The sequence below is a fragment of the Hemitrygon akajei genome, chromosome 1 (genome assembly GCF_048418815.1).
Source record: "Hemitrygon akajei chromosome 1, sHemAka1.3, whole genome shotgun sequence".
Classification (NCBI taxonomy): Eukaryota; Metazoa; Chordata; class Chondrichthyes; order Myliobatiformes; family Dasyatidae; genus Hemitrygon; species Hemitrygon akajei.
Window position 1 is genome coordinate 45,930,426 of NC_133124.1, and position 14,981 is coordinate 45,945,406.

The 14,981-nt window shown below is 40.2% G+C and overlaps 1 protein-coding gene and 1 long non-coding RNA gene across 3 annotated transcripts in view; one reads left to right on the plus strand and one right to left on the minus strand.

Moving 5' to 3' along the window:
• Positions 1-344: 344 nt before the first annotated feature.
• LOC140726280 (neuropeptides B/W receptor type 1-like) lies at positions 345-2,046 on the minus strand. The gene has a single exon (XM_073042459.1). It carries the CDS (start codon positions 2,036-2,038, stop codon positions 1,031-1,033), a length of 1,008 nt encoding a protein of 335 aa, XP_072898560.1. The 5' UTR covers positions 2,039-2,046; the 3' UTR covers positions 345-1,030.
• Positions 2,047-2,122: 76 nt separating this feature from the next.
• LOC140726288 (uncharacterized) overlaps positions 2,123-14,981 on the plus strand; it is a 41,671-nt gene continuing 28,812 nt past the window's right edge. For both annotated transcript variants that reach the window (XR_012098603.1, XR_012098602.1), the window contains exons 1-2: positions 2,123-2,233; positions 9,268-9,416. This is a non-coding gene — a long non-coding RNA (uncharacterized lncRNA). The remainder of the gene's footprint in view (positions 2,234-9,267; positions 9,417-14,981) is intronic.

The window sequence follows — 14,981 nt, forward strand, 5'->3', positions numbered from 1 at the left end:
TTACTTTCTGTCTTTGACCTGAATCAGAAATAAAATTTCCAAAAGAAATTGCCACCTACCTATATTTTCTAAGCACAGTTATACTAGTTTTTAATCTATTTTATATTTTTGTATTTGTAATATGAGTAATATATATGTGTATTATGAGAACAGTAAAGAAAATTTCATCAGTTCAGTGCATCAGAACCTAAAATAAGTGCAAGCCAATGGCCAGGTGAACTAGCAATACTTGGATTGTGAGACATAATTACAATAACAAACTATAAAATAATTGTTTGTGATTAGTCATTACAGTATATCACCAATATAAAGAAGATTACAGCCAAATTGAAGGACACAGAACATTTACTCAAGGTTTTATTATCAAAAACATTCACAATGTCATTGACAATACATTAATTTACATTTGAAGATTTTAAAATGAAAATTTAATAAATAAGACTATACATTTCAAATGATATTTGATGCTGCATTAATTAATGAGCTGCATTAATTATTTGTCAGTTTACACCTTGGCCATAAAGTTGCAACTATCTCTATGAACAATTTACATATGAACTGGAAAAAAATGCACAAGAGCATGCTTAAGATGGCAGAATTTCACTTGTTGCTTTTGCAACATACAAAATATTTACATAATGGTTAGTTCACAAATAATTTCACGTACATGCTTTTAGCAACACTGTATTGTTATACTTTGTCTTCCAAATGATCTAACCAATACATACATATATCATACAATAACTATACAAACTGTGCACAACAAATGTATCCTTGTATTCAAATTATATGTAATATTTAATACCATACATATTTAAAGGTTATATACATATGCATTATGGAAATTCTATATTCCCATAGTGTAAATGTAATTTTTAATTTGACTAGGAAATTTGTTCTATTTCCCAGGATATAATCAGTACATTAACAGTCTTTTAAAGAGTACACATGGGCATCTGGGGGCATAGCTTTTGGAGTAGGCAAAGCAGAATCACATGCAACATTGGTAAATGGCCAGATACACCCAACGCTAAATATTAGGATTTGCTCTGCATTCTATCAGTTTCCGAAAGCTCTTTCTGAAGCTATCATCCAAAAAGGCATACAGAAAAGGATTAAGACAACTGTTGGCATAGCTTAGGCTGGTGATAAAATAGGAGATCCCAATGATAACTGTTGTCTGTTGAATATCTGTTGTTAACGCCACAATCGTGCTCAAATGGTAGGGCGTCCAGCAGAACAGGCAAACCGCTAGGATAACCATCACCATTATCGTCACCTTTCTCTTGGCTTTATCCAGAGCCTTGGCGTTGGTGTTCAAGCGCATATTTCTCAGTTTACACAACATCATTGTGTACAGGATACAGATTGTGGATACTGGAATGGCAAATCCCATCAGGAGAGTGTAAATCCTACTCGCCTTCCACCACAGAACCTCGGGATATGGAAACACATAGACACACTGTAACCTGCCCTTGTCGTCGTGGATCTTACCGAAAATCGTGAAGGGCGAAATGATGACGGTAACGAGGAGCCAGACGGAGATGCTGATGATCTTAGCCGCCCTGTAGGTGCGATAGGACATTTTCTTCGACTTGGCTGTGGCGAGGACCACTAGGTAGCGGTCAATGCTCATGATGGTCAAGAAGTAAATGCTGGAAAAGATGTTGTATTGATCAATGGAAATGATTAATTTGCACATCAACTCGCCAAAGGGCCACTGAAGCAGAAGGTAGTCCGCGACGTTTATGGGTAAAACTAGAGTGAAGAGTTCATCCGCGATGGCCAGATTCAGGATGAATATGTTTGTCACTGTTTTCATTTTTGGGGCTTTGAGTATAACGTAGATTACGGCTGTGTTGCCCGTTAACCCAACCGCACAAATCACTGAATAGATGATGGGAATAGCGATATAAAAGTCAGGGTATGGTCTTGGGCCCGTCGAATTGGTGCTGTTGACACCCTCGGGAAAACAGCTGACCTGATCGTGTGTGCAGGAGACGTTCAGAGAGACTGGGTACGATGCAAAATGCTCCATATTTCAGGGCCACTGCAGCAGAAACAGGCGCAGTTCTGCTTGGTATGAAGATCCCGACAAAAAGAGAATTACACGCCTTAGAAACGTCGAAGAGCTTCATTTAGACCATGTGGAATCTATCGTTTCATTGTCAATATCAGAAGCTAGAAAGTCATCTGTTTCACTGGACAGCTAGATACAGACAGAATATGGCAGGTAAGCCTAAGTATTCAAACTTGTACTTTGGGTTTAAAAAGAACGACAGAACGAAACTTGTTTTTCTTATTTCGAAAGAGAGCGGCCCCTCATTTACCTCAACGACTGAGCAAGGTTTCCGATCAATGTATGTAGTTGCAGTCCTTCGGCGCTTGTTTTAAACGAACCGTCCTTTCAAGCCGCCGCCTCCGGCGAGTTAGTACTTCAACTGCATTTTCTAATTACTCGAAGTCATTGCCGTCTCTCAGAGTCATCATCAGATGGATGTTTACTAAATAGATAAAGAGCGAAATGCAAGCATTTAGCACAAATTATTTGAAACGTCAGGCATAATTAAAAGGCAGGCAAACTACTGAATTTGATGAGTTCACTTTTTCCGGACCAGAACTGCAGCTTCACTTTCTACAGGTTTAAATAATTATTGTCCGTCTCACACCTAAACGCGCAACATAGAGACAGACCACTGCAAGCTAAATTGAACTTACATACCTTGGCGTTGGGATCTCCGCTCTTTGGACGAACTTGCATTACTGGCGCTGGAATGGTTCTGGTACAACAATCGCTTGGTGCCAGACTTGCCCTGCTGTCTGTCTTGTGATCCTCAGCGGTGCAGAGCACAGGCGCAGAGCAGACTCGTGGACACTGAGATCAGAACAGAGATCAGGTCCACTGCGCTCTCACTGCTCCACGTTCATTTCTGCATCGTCAAAGATGGATGAGGAAGTTAATTTCAGCCCGGAGCTGGAAAGCCGCGGGGATTTCTCTCTCTTTTAATGTCACCAACTGAATTAAATAATCCATGGTAGGCGTATTATTGCAATGAGCAGAGATCTCAGCTTCCCGATTTCGCGGACGGGCACCTTGAAAGGGGAAAGGCTCTTCTGCGGTATGATGTGATTGCACTCCTCTCCCGCCTTCGGGTCTGGAGTAAAATGTCTTTCTTGGCGTTCATCATGCACCGAATCGGAATTTGAAAATAGTTAAACATTTCTACCGTAAATCAGTCAAACTGATTCCACTTTTACCGTGGACCAGATTCTCTGAGCGTGGGGTAGAAATGCTAAAATACGCAATTAAGATAACGAATTGGAGAGAATCCAAACGAATCAACAATATAGGAAGCTGTCAGCGGGCCAGGCAAGTGTAAGTGTGTGTGTGTGTGTGTGTGTGTGTGTGTGTGTGTGTGTGTGTGTGTGTGTGTGTGTGTGTGTGTGTGTGTGTGTGTGTGTGTGTGTGTGTGTGTGTGTGTTTGCGCGTTTGCGCTTGGAGGGTTGGACAGGTCACTGTTTTAAGTCCACACACAAAATGCTGGAGGAACTCAGCAGGTCAGGCAGCGTCTGCTGAGGAGAATAAACAGTCGACGTTTCAGGTTGAGACCCTTCATCGGGAATGGAATGGAAGTGGTCAGGAGGCAGACTGCGAAGGAAGGGGGTAGGGGAAGGAGTGCAAGCTGGCAAGTGATAGGTGAAACCAGGTTAGGGAACAGGTAGATGTAGTAAGAAGCTGCGAGGTGATAGGTGGAAGAGGTAAATGCTGATGAAGAAGGAGTCTAATAGGAGAGGACAATGGACCATGAAGGAAAGGGGAAAGGCGGGGCATTCGGGGGAGTTGATGCTCAGGTGAAGAGAAGGGGTGAGTGGGTAACCAGAATGGGGAATGGATAAAGAGAGAAAAAGGGAAGGGGAAGAAATTTGGAGAAATCGATGTTTATGCCAAGAGGTATTGAAGCTACCCAGCCAGAATATGAAGTGTTGCCGCATATGCAGAATCTCTTGTATTTAAAGTTCCAGGTTGATTAGTTTTTGTCAGAAGTGAGAATTAAAGTATTAAAACCAGAGTGTATCCATGTTATCATAAATGCAATCCATGGGGGTTCAAAACTGAAATTTAAGAAGGTTTGCAATATCATCAAAGGACATCAACTTTATGGTGCCACCTAATCTCAGCATTCTGCTGCTAATCCAGCCCTTCACCCATCTGAGTTCCACAGTACATCGCATTTACATTAACATCTAAGAAGTTACAGCTTTCATGAAAGTTTGTTATAGGGACTACCGTTTGCTTTTTGGTTAAATGTTGGGCTGGAATTTTCTCTCAGAACCAGACAAAAAGTAACAGTTCTTCACAACAGTGACAGCTGGCTATGAAATTCCTATTGGAAACTATAAGAGAAAATGCCAGAAATGCTCAGCAAGTCAAGCAAGAGAGAAGGGGTGGTGGGGGGGGGGGAAGGGGGACAGGATTAATGATCTTTCATCAAAGTTGGGCAGACGTTGAAAGCAAACATGGTTTAAGATGCAGTGAAGGAGGTGAGGTGTACAGTAAAAGGATATCACATAATGGCTGAGAGGTGGTGCTGTGGGCTTGTTAATCACATTTGATCTATCACCTTCATCGTCCCTCAACTAAGCACTGCCACTTTAACTCCTCCATAAGGTAACTATCCCAATAGACCTTTGATGCACCATCAGTAACTCTCGGAGACGTGAGTCGAGATAGGCTTTTATCAGCTGGAAGAAAGCAACGTCAGCAGCGTCTGCAGCAAGAGCCCACCACACAACATCCTGGAGACTGAGGGGGGAGCAGTGCCTCCAATCGCCTTTATACAGGGGTCTGTGGGAGGAGCCACAGGAGCAGTCAGCGGGGGGGCGTGTCCAGACAGGTATATGTAGTTCACCACAACCTTATTTCTTTAGGCTGCTCTAGCCCCAGTAAACTTACTTCTTCCTACCTTGACACCATTATTTCTCCATTTGACCATTTTTTCCCCATACATACCTAAACAAGATCTTTGAACATCCTCTATCATTTTGAAATTTTCCTGTTTCATCGTACCAATTATTGCGATTTCACCATGGACATCCACTTCTTCTGAAAGCTTTTATCTTGAGCAGAGGCCCAACCAATCTCTCTCCAGTGGAATATATTCTCATATTCTCCTTTAGCAACAGTCACTTCCTCCAAATCAAAGGGATAGCTTTGGAATCTGCATGTCCAAGCTGAAATCATATTGTTGCTGCTTTCTGCTCTCATATAGAAAACAAAAGTTTCATCACCTTTGCTGCCTGTTTCCACACTGATCTCACTTTGAAATGATCCATCATTAATTCTTCTCTTCCCTTTCTCAACTTCTCCATCTCTTATGCAAAGGATAGGTTAGTGATCAAAATCAAGCCGATGGACTCACACAGCTGTGGTTGAGCACAACTCCTCACATGTTGCAAGTACACTGTTCTATGACATAGAAACACGGAAATCTGCAGCACATCACAGGCCTTTTGGCCTACAGTGTTGTGCCGACCAGGTAACCTAGTCTAGGATTTCACTACTGCATCACCCTCTATTTTTCTGAGCTACATGTACCTATCTAAGAATCTTAAAAGACCCTGTTGTACCCACCTCTACGAATACTGCTGGCAGTGAATTCCACACATCCACCACTCTCTATGGGAAAAGCTTATCTCTGACATACCCCTTGCAAGCACCTTAAAACTATGCCTCCTCATGTTAGCCGTTTCAATCCTGGGAAAATCCCTCTCATCATCTTATACAGCTCTATCAGGTCACCTCTCATTCTCCATTGCTCCAAGGAGGAAAGGCAAAGTTCACTCAACCTATTCTCATAAGGCATGCTCCCCAATCCAGGCAACATCCTTGTAAACCTCCTCTGCACTCTCTCTATAGTATCCACGTCCTTCCTGTAATGAGGTGACCAGAACTGAACACAATACTCCAAGTGGGGTCTGACCAAGGTCTTATATAGCTGTAACACGGCTCACAGCTCTTGAACTCAATCCCACACTTGATGAAGGCCAACACACCATACACCTTCTTAACACTTGGGGACTACTTTATAAAAATCACTGATATAATGACAGAAACTGGTGTTACAGGGCAGCAGGGTAGTGAACAAGGCAGCATGGTAGCAGACAGGGTGGTCCATGGCATGATGGTTACTGCAGTGCTTTATAGTGCCAGCAATCACAGATTGGGCTTTCATTCCCACCATTCTCAGTAAGGAGTTCATGTTCTCACTATGACCACATGGGTTTCTTCCAGGTGCTCCAGTTTCCTCCCACATTGTAAAGACGTTTGTGAGTTGTGGGCATGCTACATTGGCTCTAGAGATGTGGCAACTGTTATGGTTTGCCGTCAATACAATCCTTGGACTGTGTTGGCTGTTGATTGGAAATGATCAGCAAACCAGGCAGCATCTGTGAAAAGAGAAACAGAGTTAATATTTCAAGTAGAAGATCCCTCATCACAATTGTGAAATACATTAGGATTTTTTTTATGTATAAATGGAAGGTGTAAAAATGGTGTAGTGGTTACAAACCTAAACCAATGAAAGGCTGAGCCATCTTTTTTGACATTATATTTAAGCAAAGTTACTGATCTAGTTAGCATTCCAATAATGTTCCAATTAGCTGTCAACAAAAAATATCATTCTCTGTGGCTCAACCCCTTTCCACTTAGACTAAACAACTAGCAAAATAAGAATTTGTAACAATACTCATTTATTTCTACCAAGCTGCATCCCATGTGACAGATTACCATAAAAAATGCACCACAAGCTACAATGCAGATGGAAAATAGATACATGGTTCTTACAAATGGAAAAATGAAAGCACACCCAATAGAGCAAATGGCCAGATTCTGCTTTTATGTCCTATGGTCTTATAGTTGAAGTGGAGGTTGATAGGTTCTTGATTAGTAAGGTGTCAAAGGTTATGGGGAGAAGGCAGTAGAATGGGGTTGAGACGGATAACAAATCAGTCATGATTGAATAGAAAATTGATGGGCCAAATGGCCTAATTCTGCTTTTCTGCCTTATGGAAATTGTAATTATAATTACTGTAAAATATAGTTGATAGCATTATATTAGTTTCAATAAGAAAATATCGATTAATTTTTGCCCTGAGAGTGATCATTTCATGTTGTTAAACACATAACAAGAATTTGCATTTTACTAAAATAATTTAAACCATTCTTCATTCTCCATTAATTGGTTGAATTGCTGTTTTAAACCTCTATTCTGATAGATTAGATCTTGTAGACATATTGAAATTTGTATATTGCTTAAGTGCTAAATTTTGCATACAGTGTTAAATGAGTGTAAAAATTACAATTACCTGGGGAAAAACTTGTCAGTTTGACCTGGTTCACAAATGAATGGTTATGCAATAGGGAACAAACAAAAACATTAAAATTAACTTGTAGACACATAAATTGCACCTCAAGCCTTGAACTTCTTAATGGCAATCCCTGGCAGCATTGTTATTATTTGACAGGAGTTATCAGTGAAATAATTATCTTCCCTCTTAGACAGACATTACCACGCCTTTCTCCAAGAGCTTTATATGATCATTTGACAATTCAGTTATTAATCTATTTTGATGGGCTGTATGTTCTTTTTAATCACAAGTTTTCTTTTCTTGTAACCATTTCATCATGAAGAGTCACATCATCTATTAAATGTATTGAATAAAAAAAACTGGGATACTACTTGGGCACCTTTAGTTGGACCATAATTATGGGAACTACCTATCCAAGCTGTGCCCCCAAAGGTATAGGTCCAGGCTAGAGATACTAGTCAGTAAAAATTACAACACTAAACTCAGTTGCCCCATTTTACATTACAAAATAAGGTCAGCAAAGCATATAATTCTTAATGAATATTAAGAATATTTGATTTCTTGACATGAAAATGTCAGAACTCTCACCAATGCAAAAAGCTGATTCTCTGGCCACTTCCAGTAAAATTACAACAGTAGATTGAAATCCACCTGAAGCTGCAGAGTAAGTTTCTCTATTGAATGCAATGCAGAATGCTGACAGGGCTTCCTGACCTTATAGTGTTGTGCTCAATTTAAAAGAAATTACTTATTCTTAACTGTAGCTCTGACATTGAACAAGTAAACACTTTATTTTAACAATTGTACCTCCTCATTGTTTCCACATCCAGTGATTGGCTGGATGGCTTCCCACTGCCTCGGGCTAATCTGAGTATCAGTAGGCTTTTTGAGGTTATTTATGTATTTAAACCATATTTACATCTTTCATCTTTTAATTACTTAATATTTGAAATGGAGGGCAATACTCCAATAGTTTTAATTATTTGTTGTATCTGTGTTCCTTCGATGGCTCGGCTGGTAGGGAAGAGGACTGCAGTGGAGTAGATCCTGTAACTATGGAGGATGGGGAGGAGGCCTGGCCCCTGTACACGAAACACACAGGCCAACTGGCCCATAAACCAGATTCCTAGCTATGGATAAATAGTCTCACTGCCTTGTGGGCAGCCTCGGGAGAGACAAAGGCTATGGGAGTAAACTCAGACAGAAAATGTGGAGTGGAGCCCTTAAGGCTGCTGGACGTCAATGAACATCCTTCCGGCAGCTTCTGCAGCCAAGCTTGTGCCAAATGTATTGTTTCGCTTTGCTTTGGACTACACTGGTGAGGCTGAGTCTTGATAACTAAGAGGTCACTCCAGTGCTACAAATCCATTGTCCTTAAAGACAGACAAACAACATCAATTTGAAATCAGTCAATTATGGGCCTGTATTCCCAGATCCCTCTCTTCTATAATACTCATTAGTGCTCTATTACTCTCTGTGTAAGTCCTAACCTGGTTTATCCTCCCAAAGTGCAACACCTCACATTTGTCTGCATTAAATTCCATCTGCCATTCTAGCTGGTTCAAATCCTGCTGCAAGCTTTGATAGCCTCCCTTGCTCTCCACTATACCTCTGATCTTGGTACAGTCTGCAAATTTACTGAACAATATTGTAATTGTACCTTCCTCTACAACCTCCTGTGACTATCCACCTTATCTACTCATCCCCTGCATGATTTTATATAAGGTTGTGCCCAACTTCCTTTGCTCCAAGGAAAAATTTTCCTGCCCATCTCCTTATAACTCAAGTCTGACAGACCCAGTAACTTCCATGTGAATCATTTCCAGCTTATCCAGGGGAAGAAATCTACCATTTTTATCCAGTCCGGCTCAAAACTTACTCCAGTTCTTTGATTTTTAGATGACCTACCAAGATGTTGCCACTTGTTCAAATAGAGAAGGAATACATCTCATTATCACAGCTGGAGAAAGGGAGGACATCATGGAAGCATCACCTACTGAGTCCGTGTGGGTGGAAGTCAGGAACAGGAAGGGAGCAATCGCTCTACAGTGAGTATTCTTTAGACCCCCCCCCCCCCCCCCAATAACAACAGAGACACTAAGGAGCAGTCAGGAATCAGATGTTGGGAAGATGCAAAAATAACAGAGTTGCTGTCATGCCGGACATTACCTTCCCTAATATTAATTGGGACCTCCTTAGTGCAAAAGGCATAGATGGGGCAGAATTTGTTAGGTGTGTCCAAGAAGGATTCCTGTTGTAGTATGTAGAGGAGAGCCCATATTCAATATGGTACTAAGCAATGAAGATGGTCAGGTGATGGATCTGTCCATGGATGAGCATTTTGGAGACAGTGACCACAACTCCCCGACCTTTATCCTAGTCTTGGAGAGGGATATGTGCAGAAGGGGAAGTATTTAATTGGAGGGGGAATTACGATGCTATTAGGCAGGAACTTATGAGCATAATGGACAATGCAGTTCAACCCAGAAAAGCATGAAGTGATTCATTTTGGAAAGTTGAATTTGAAGGCAGAATTCAAAATTAATGGCAGGATTCTAAACAGTGTGGAGGAACGGATGGGTTTGGGTTTCATGTCCTTGAATCCCTCAAAGTTCTCATGCAAGTGGATAGGCTTATTAAGAAAGCATCTGGTGTGCTGGTCCTTGTTATTTGGGGGATTGAATTCAAGAACTGTGAGTTAATGTTGCAGTTCTATAAAACCCTGATTAAACCACACCTGGATTATTGTGTTCAATTCAGTTTGCCTCATTATAGGAAGGATGCGGAAGCTTTTGAGACAGTGCAGAGGATATTTACCAAGATTTGCCTGAATTGGAGAGCATATCATGTGAGGATGGGTTAAGTCTTTTCTGTTTGGAACAAGCATGACTTTATACAGGTGTATATGATAATAAGAGACATAGATTGGGCAGCCAGAGACTTTTTTCCCTGGGCAGAAATAGCTAATATGAGGGGACATAATTTTAAGCTAAAATAGCTAATATGAGGTGACTCAAAATACTGGAGGAACTCAGCAGGCCAGGTGGAATTTATGGAAATGAATAACAGTTGACGTTTCAGGCTGAGACCCTTCATTGGGGAAGGGGGAAGTACGGTATCTGAAATACTCATACCACCCTGTCTGGCACTAACAATTATTCCACAGTCAAAGTCACTTGGATCACATGTCTTCCCCATTCTGATATTTGGCCTGAACAACAATTGAACTTCTTGACCATGTCAGCATGTTTTTATACATTGAGTTGCTGTCACATGATTGGCTGATTAGATATTTACATTAACGAGCAGGTGTACCAGTTTGTACAGCTTCTGAGCTGTGTGTCAGACTTGGCTATAAGCAACACTGGGGCCCCACAGAGGACTGCATTGGCTCTCTTCCTGTTTATCCTGTATACCTTGGACTTTAGATAGAATGCTGAGTCATGTCATCTGTAAAAATTCACTGATGACTCAGCAATAGTTTGGTGTATAAAGGGAGGACAGAAGGATGAATACAGGGACCTTGTGGAAGTCTTTGTCAAATGGTGCAAGCTGAATAACCTGCAGCTCAACATCAGTAAGACAAAGGAGATGGTGATGGACTTTAGAAAGACTGAGCCTGCACTACTCCCTGTTACTATTGATGGAGAGGACGTGGATGTGGTGAGGGCCTACAAGTACCTGGGGGTGCACCTGGATGACAGACTTGAGTGGAGCACCAACACAGAGATTGTGTACAAGAAGGGCCAGAATCTTCTCCTGATGTCTTTTGGAGTATGTGGGCCTCTCCTTCACATTTTCTACCAGTCTGTTGTCACCAGTACAATCTTCTATGGTGTGCTCGGGCAATGCCATCAACACAGATGATGCCAAGAAGCTCAATAAACTAATTGGAAAGACTGGCTCTGTTATAGGAGTCAAACTGGACACAGTGGAGGCTGTGGTAGAACAAAGGACCCTCTGGAAAATCCTGGCAATCCTGGACAATGGTTCTCACCCTCTGCATGCCTCCTTGGCTAAACAGAGGAGCACTTTTAGTAATTTACTAAGACAACTGTGCTGCTCCAAAGAGTTCTATATGAGGTCATTCTTACCCTCAGCCATTAGGCTCTGTAATGAGTCAACTTATAGCTAGGGAATTGATGATCCCTCCTGTTAGACTGTTTCAGATAACTTATTTTTTATTCTTTCTTACTTCTCTTCTAATATTTGTATATTTGTATATCTGTGCTCATGGATGCTACTGTGACACTGTATTTTCCTTTGGGATCAATAAAGTATCTATCTAATAAAGTGGCCACTGAGTGTATGTCCCCATTCTGTAAGACCTTGACAACATTCAAGCACTGGCTCATAAGTGCAGGTAACATTTGTGGCATAGAAGTATGAAGCCAGTAAGAGAAGCTTAAACAATATAGTCTTGACATTTAATGACATCGTCATCAGGCATGGCTTATTTTAGACAACTAGTGGGAGTATTCAAGGACACTTTCAACCTCTCACTGTTACCGGCAGAAGTTCCCACTTGCTTCAAAAAGGTAACAATTATACCAGTGCCTAAGAAGTATAATGTGAGCTGTCTTAATGACTAACGCCCAGTGGCTCTCACATCGACAGTGATGAAATACTTTGAGAGGTTGGTCATGGCTAGACTGAACTCCTGCCTCAGCAAGGACCTGGACCCACTACAATTTGCCTATCATCACAATAGGTCAACAGCAGACACAATTTCAATGGGTCTCCACATGGCTTTAGACCACCTGGACAACACAAACACCTACATCAGGATGCTGTTCATCAACTATAGCTCAGCTTTTAATACCATCATTCCCACAATCCTGATTGAGAAGTTACAGAACCTGGTCCTCTGTACCTCCCTCTGCAATTGAATCCTCGACTTCCTAACCAGAACATTACAATCTGTGCGGATTGGTGATAATATCTCCTCCTCGTTTCGGGAGGGTCTTGGTCCAAAGCACGTACTTTACTCTTTTCCATAGGTGCTGCCTGGCCTGCTGAGTTCCTCCGGCATTTTGTGTGTGTCACATGTAAAGCACAATGATTATATGCTTTGTGCTGGATCTTTGTGATTAATCTGTTCGCTGTGAATGTGCAAGCAGCTATGATGGATAAGTGTTAATCAAAGAAAACAGCATAATTCTACACTGTAAATTGTGGAAAGAGTGATCACATTCTTTTTGCAACTGGACAGCCAATTCTCTCCTCATCAGCAGACAAGTACGAGGTTATTTATTAGGCTGAGTAAGTGCCAACATTCCATTCATTGCCCATCATTCACATGACAATGAGGTGATATCTCATCCTCCAGCTTTTCAGTTTTTGTACTTGCACATCTACTTCTACAACTGACACTGTTTTGAACCTTAATGTAACTCAGTCCTGATCAATGCTTTCAAAGTTTGGGAAACAAAGTACTGTACTGATTTGTTTTAATAGTAACTAAAAATTCTCTTGGAAATAAAAGGATTTTCCCTATCATCTTTAGGTTTAGTAAGCTTCATTACTTTTGCATTCAAGGTTCTCAATCTTATTATCACTGTTTAAAGAAATAATGAATTTTCAGGAGACAAAATTCACCAGAAAATTTAAGGTAAAATTATGAAGGTTCAAAGGCTCATTTATTATCAAAGTTTGTGCCCAGAATACAACTCTGAGGTTCATCTGAAATTTGTGAAGTTGTCCAAGCAATTCCATGCAAATGACTAAGCTTCCACATTGTATTGGAGTGCTAGAATGGAAGATTTTTTTCTTAAATTCTTTGTAATGGAGAAATTTGTTAATCTGATCATCGAAGTTGCAAATGATTGTTTAATTTCGACAATACGGAAGCTTTTTGTCCCCTTTAGAAGCATCTATTTGAAATACAGATGAATAATTTGCGCAAGTTTGCATCCATTAAAACTGTGGAGCTTTGTGAGGTTGCCATAAATACTCCAATAAATGATAGAAGTATAAATAAAGCTCCATTTGTTTATCTGAGTGAACTTACATTATCTGGATGCTTACAGATAACAAAAAAATTCAGGTTTGTTTAATTAATTCTGAACTACAGTGTTTATTGAACTATCATCCTTGATTTCCGTATTTATCTGAAACCTGCCATTTGTACTGAGTTTCTGAAATGTTCCATTTTGAAGATCATTTATTCCAATTTATTTGGCTGCCTTCCTTCAGAAACTGCTAGCTTATGTTTTTTTTTTAAAACCTAATATGGAATTGAAATACACCCCTTACTACAAAATTATTATTATGCTTCGCGTCAAAAATTATACCAATCTTTATTGGAGAACAAGGTTCAATTTTCCACAGAGAACTCTGCGAATTTGGTTTAGTTAACGCTGAGGAATAAATTGTGATTTGATGTCCTTGCATGGACACACATTGTAAAGACTATAACGTAATTCTGTAGGTGATTTTGCTGCCACTGAATTGGTGATTCTTTGCATTTATTTTAAGTATGAATCTTCCATATTTCTGAATTATATTTATAACATTCCTTGTCTGTACAAGGAACTTCCAGATAAGGATGTATTTCAAACATCTAATCATTCCAGATAAGAATTGAAGCAGCAAAAAGAAAACTCAATTTTCCTTCTTGACTTCAAGGAACTCTTGCTTTGTATATTGATACTGAAGTTTGTTAGATACCACTCCTGTAAAGTTCCTTGCGATACTTTTACTCTGTTGGTCACATGACTTAAATATAAGATGTTGATCTTATATGATGGACATAACTGCAAAGATGCTCCTCTGAGGTCTTTATCCCCTTATTATTAAACTATGTGAGTCCTGCCAAGTGGTTTTGTCCCAAAACATCAAGCGTACTCATTTCCTAGATGCTGTCTGGCCTGCTGAGCTCCTCCAGCATTGTGTGTGTGTTGTTTGGATTTCCAAATCTGCAGATTTTCTCTTGCTTAAGATTATTGGCTTCTGCTTGTATTCATCTTCTGCATGTATGATTCCAGTAGGAGATGGCAGAAAGACATCTGTACCTCTTTGTTCTGGCCTCCAGAGAATATCCAATTTTTGTCAACCACCATTGGCAATTACGTTTGTAGCCCACATCCTCCTATATTTTGGAAATTCGTTGCTGAACCTCTCCATCACTTTGATGGCTAGAAGTGTCATAGATTGGCGCTAGAATTGGCTCACACACAGCTTTGAACATCTCTTTCCACAGGATATTCTAACTCTGAGTTCCAAATAGTGTTTTGCCATCTTCACCAGGTCAGCACCAGGTCATCAATAGTGTATTATTATTCTACTCATGGTTTCAGTTTTGTGATCAAAGTCTAATTTAAATAAACTGCTCAGATCTAATTCACCCATAAACATCATCATTTGAGCACTTGAATTGCTATGTTCTCCATGAAAGGAAGTTTATTTCTTTGAAACTCTATCTCTAACTCAACTTTAAGATTGCAACAATATTCTACATAAGATCTAATTAATGAGTTGGCAAGATTAAAATGTAGAGTTGTCTGCTTTAATTCCCAGCTTCTAATCATATCAGTTGGATTCATAATATAGGAGGCTAATTTATATTATTCAGCCATGCTAATAATAATTTCATGTTGACTTCATTCTTTTCG

Coding starts and splice junctions, on each gene's coding strand:
- LOC140726280 (XM_073042459.1), bottom strand. CDS start 2,038: ATGGAGCATTTTGCATCGTACCCAGTCTCTCTGAACGTCTCCTGCACA.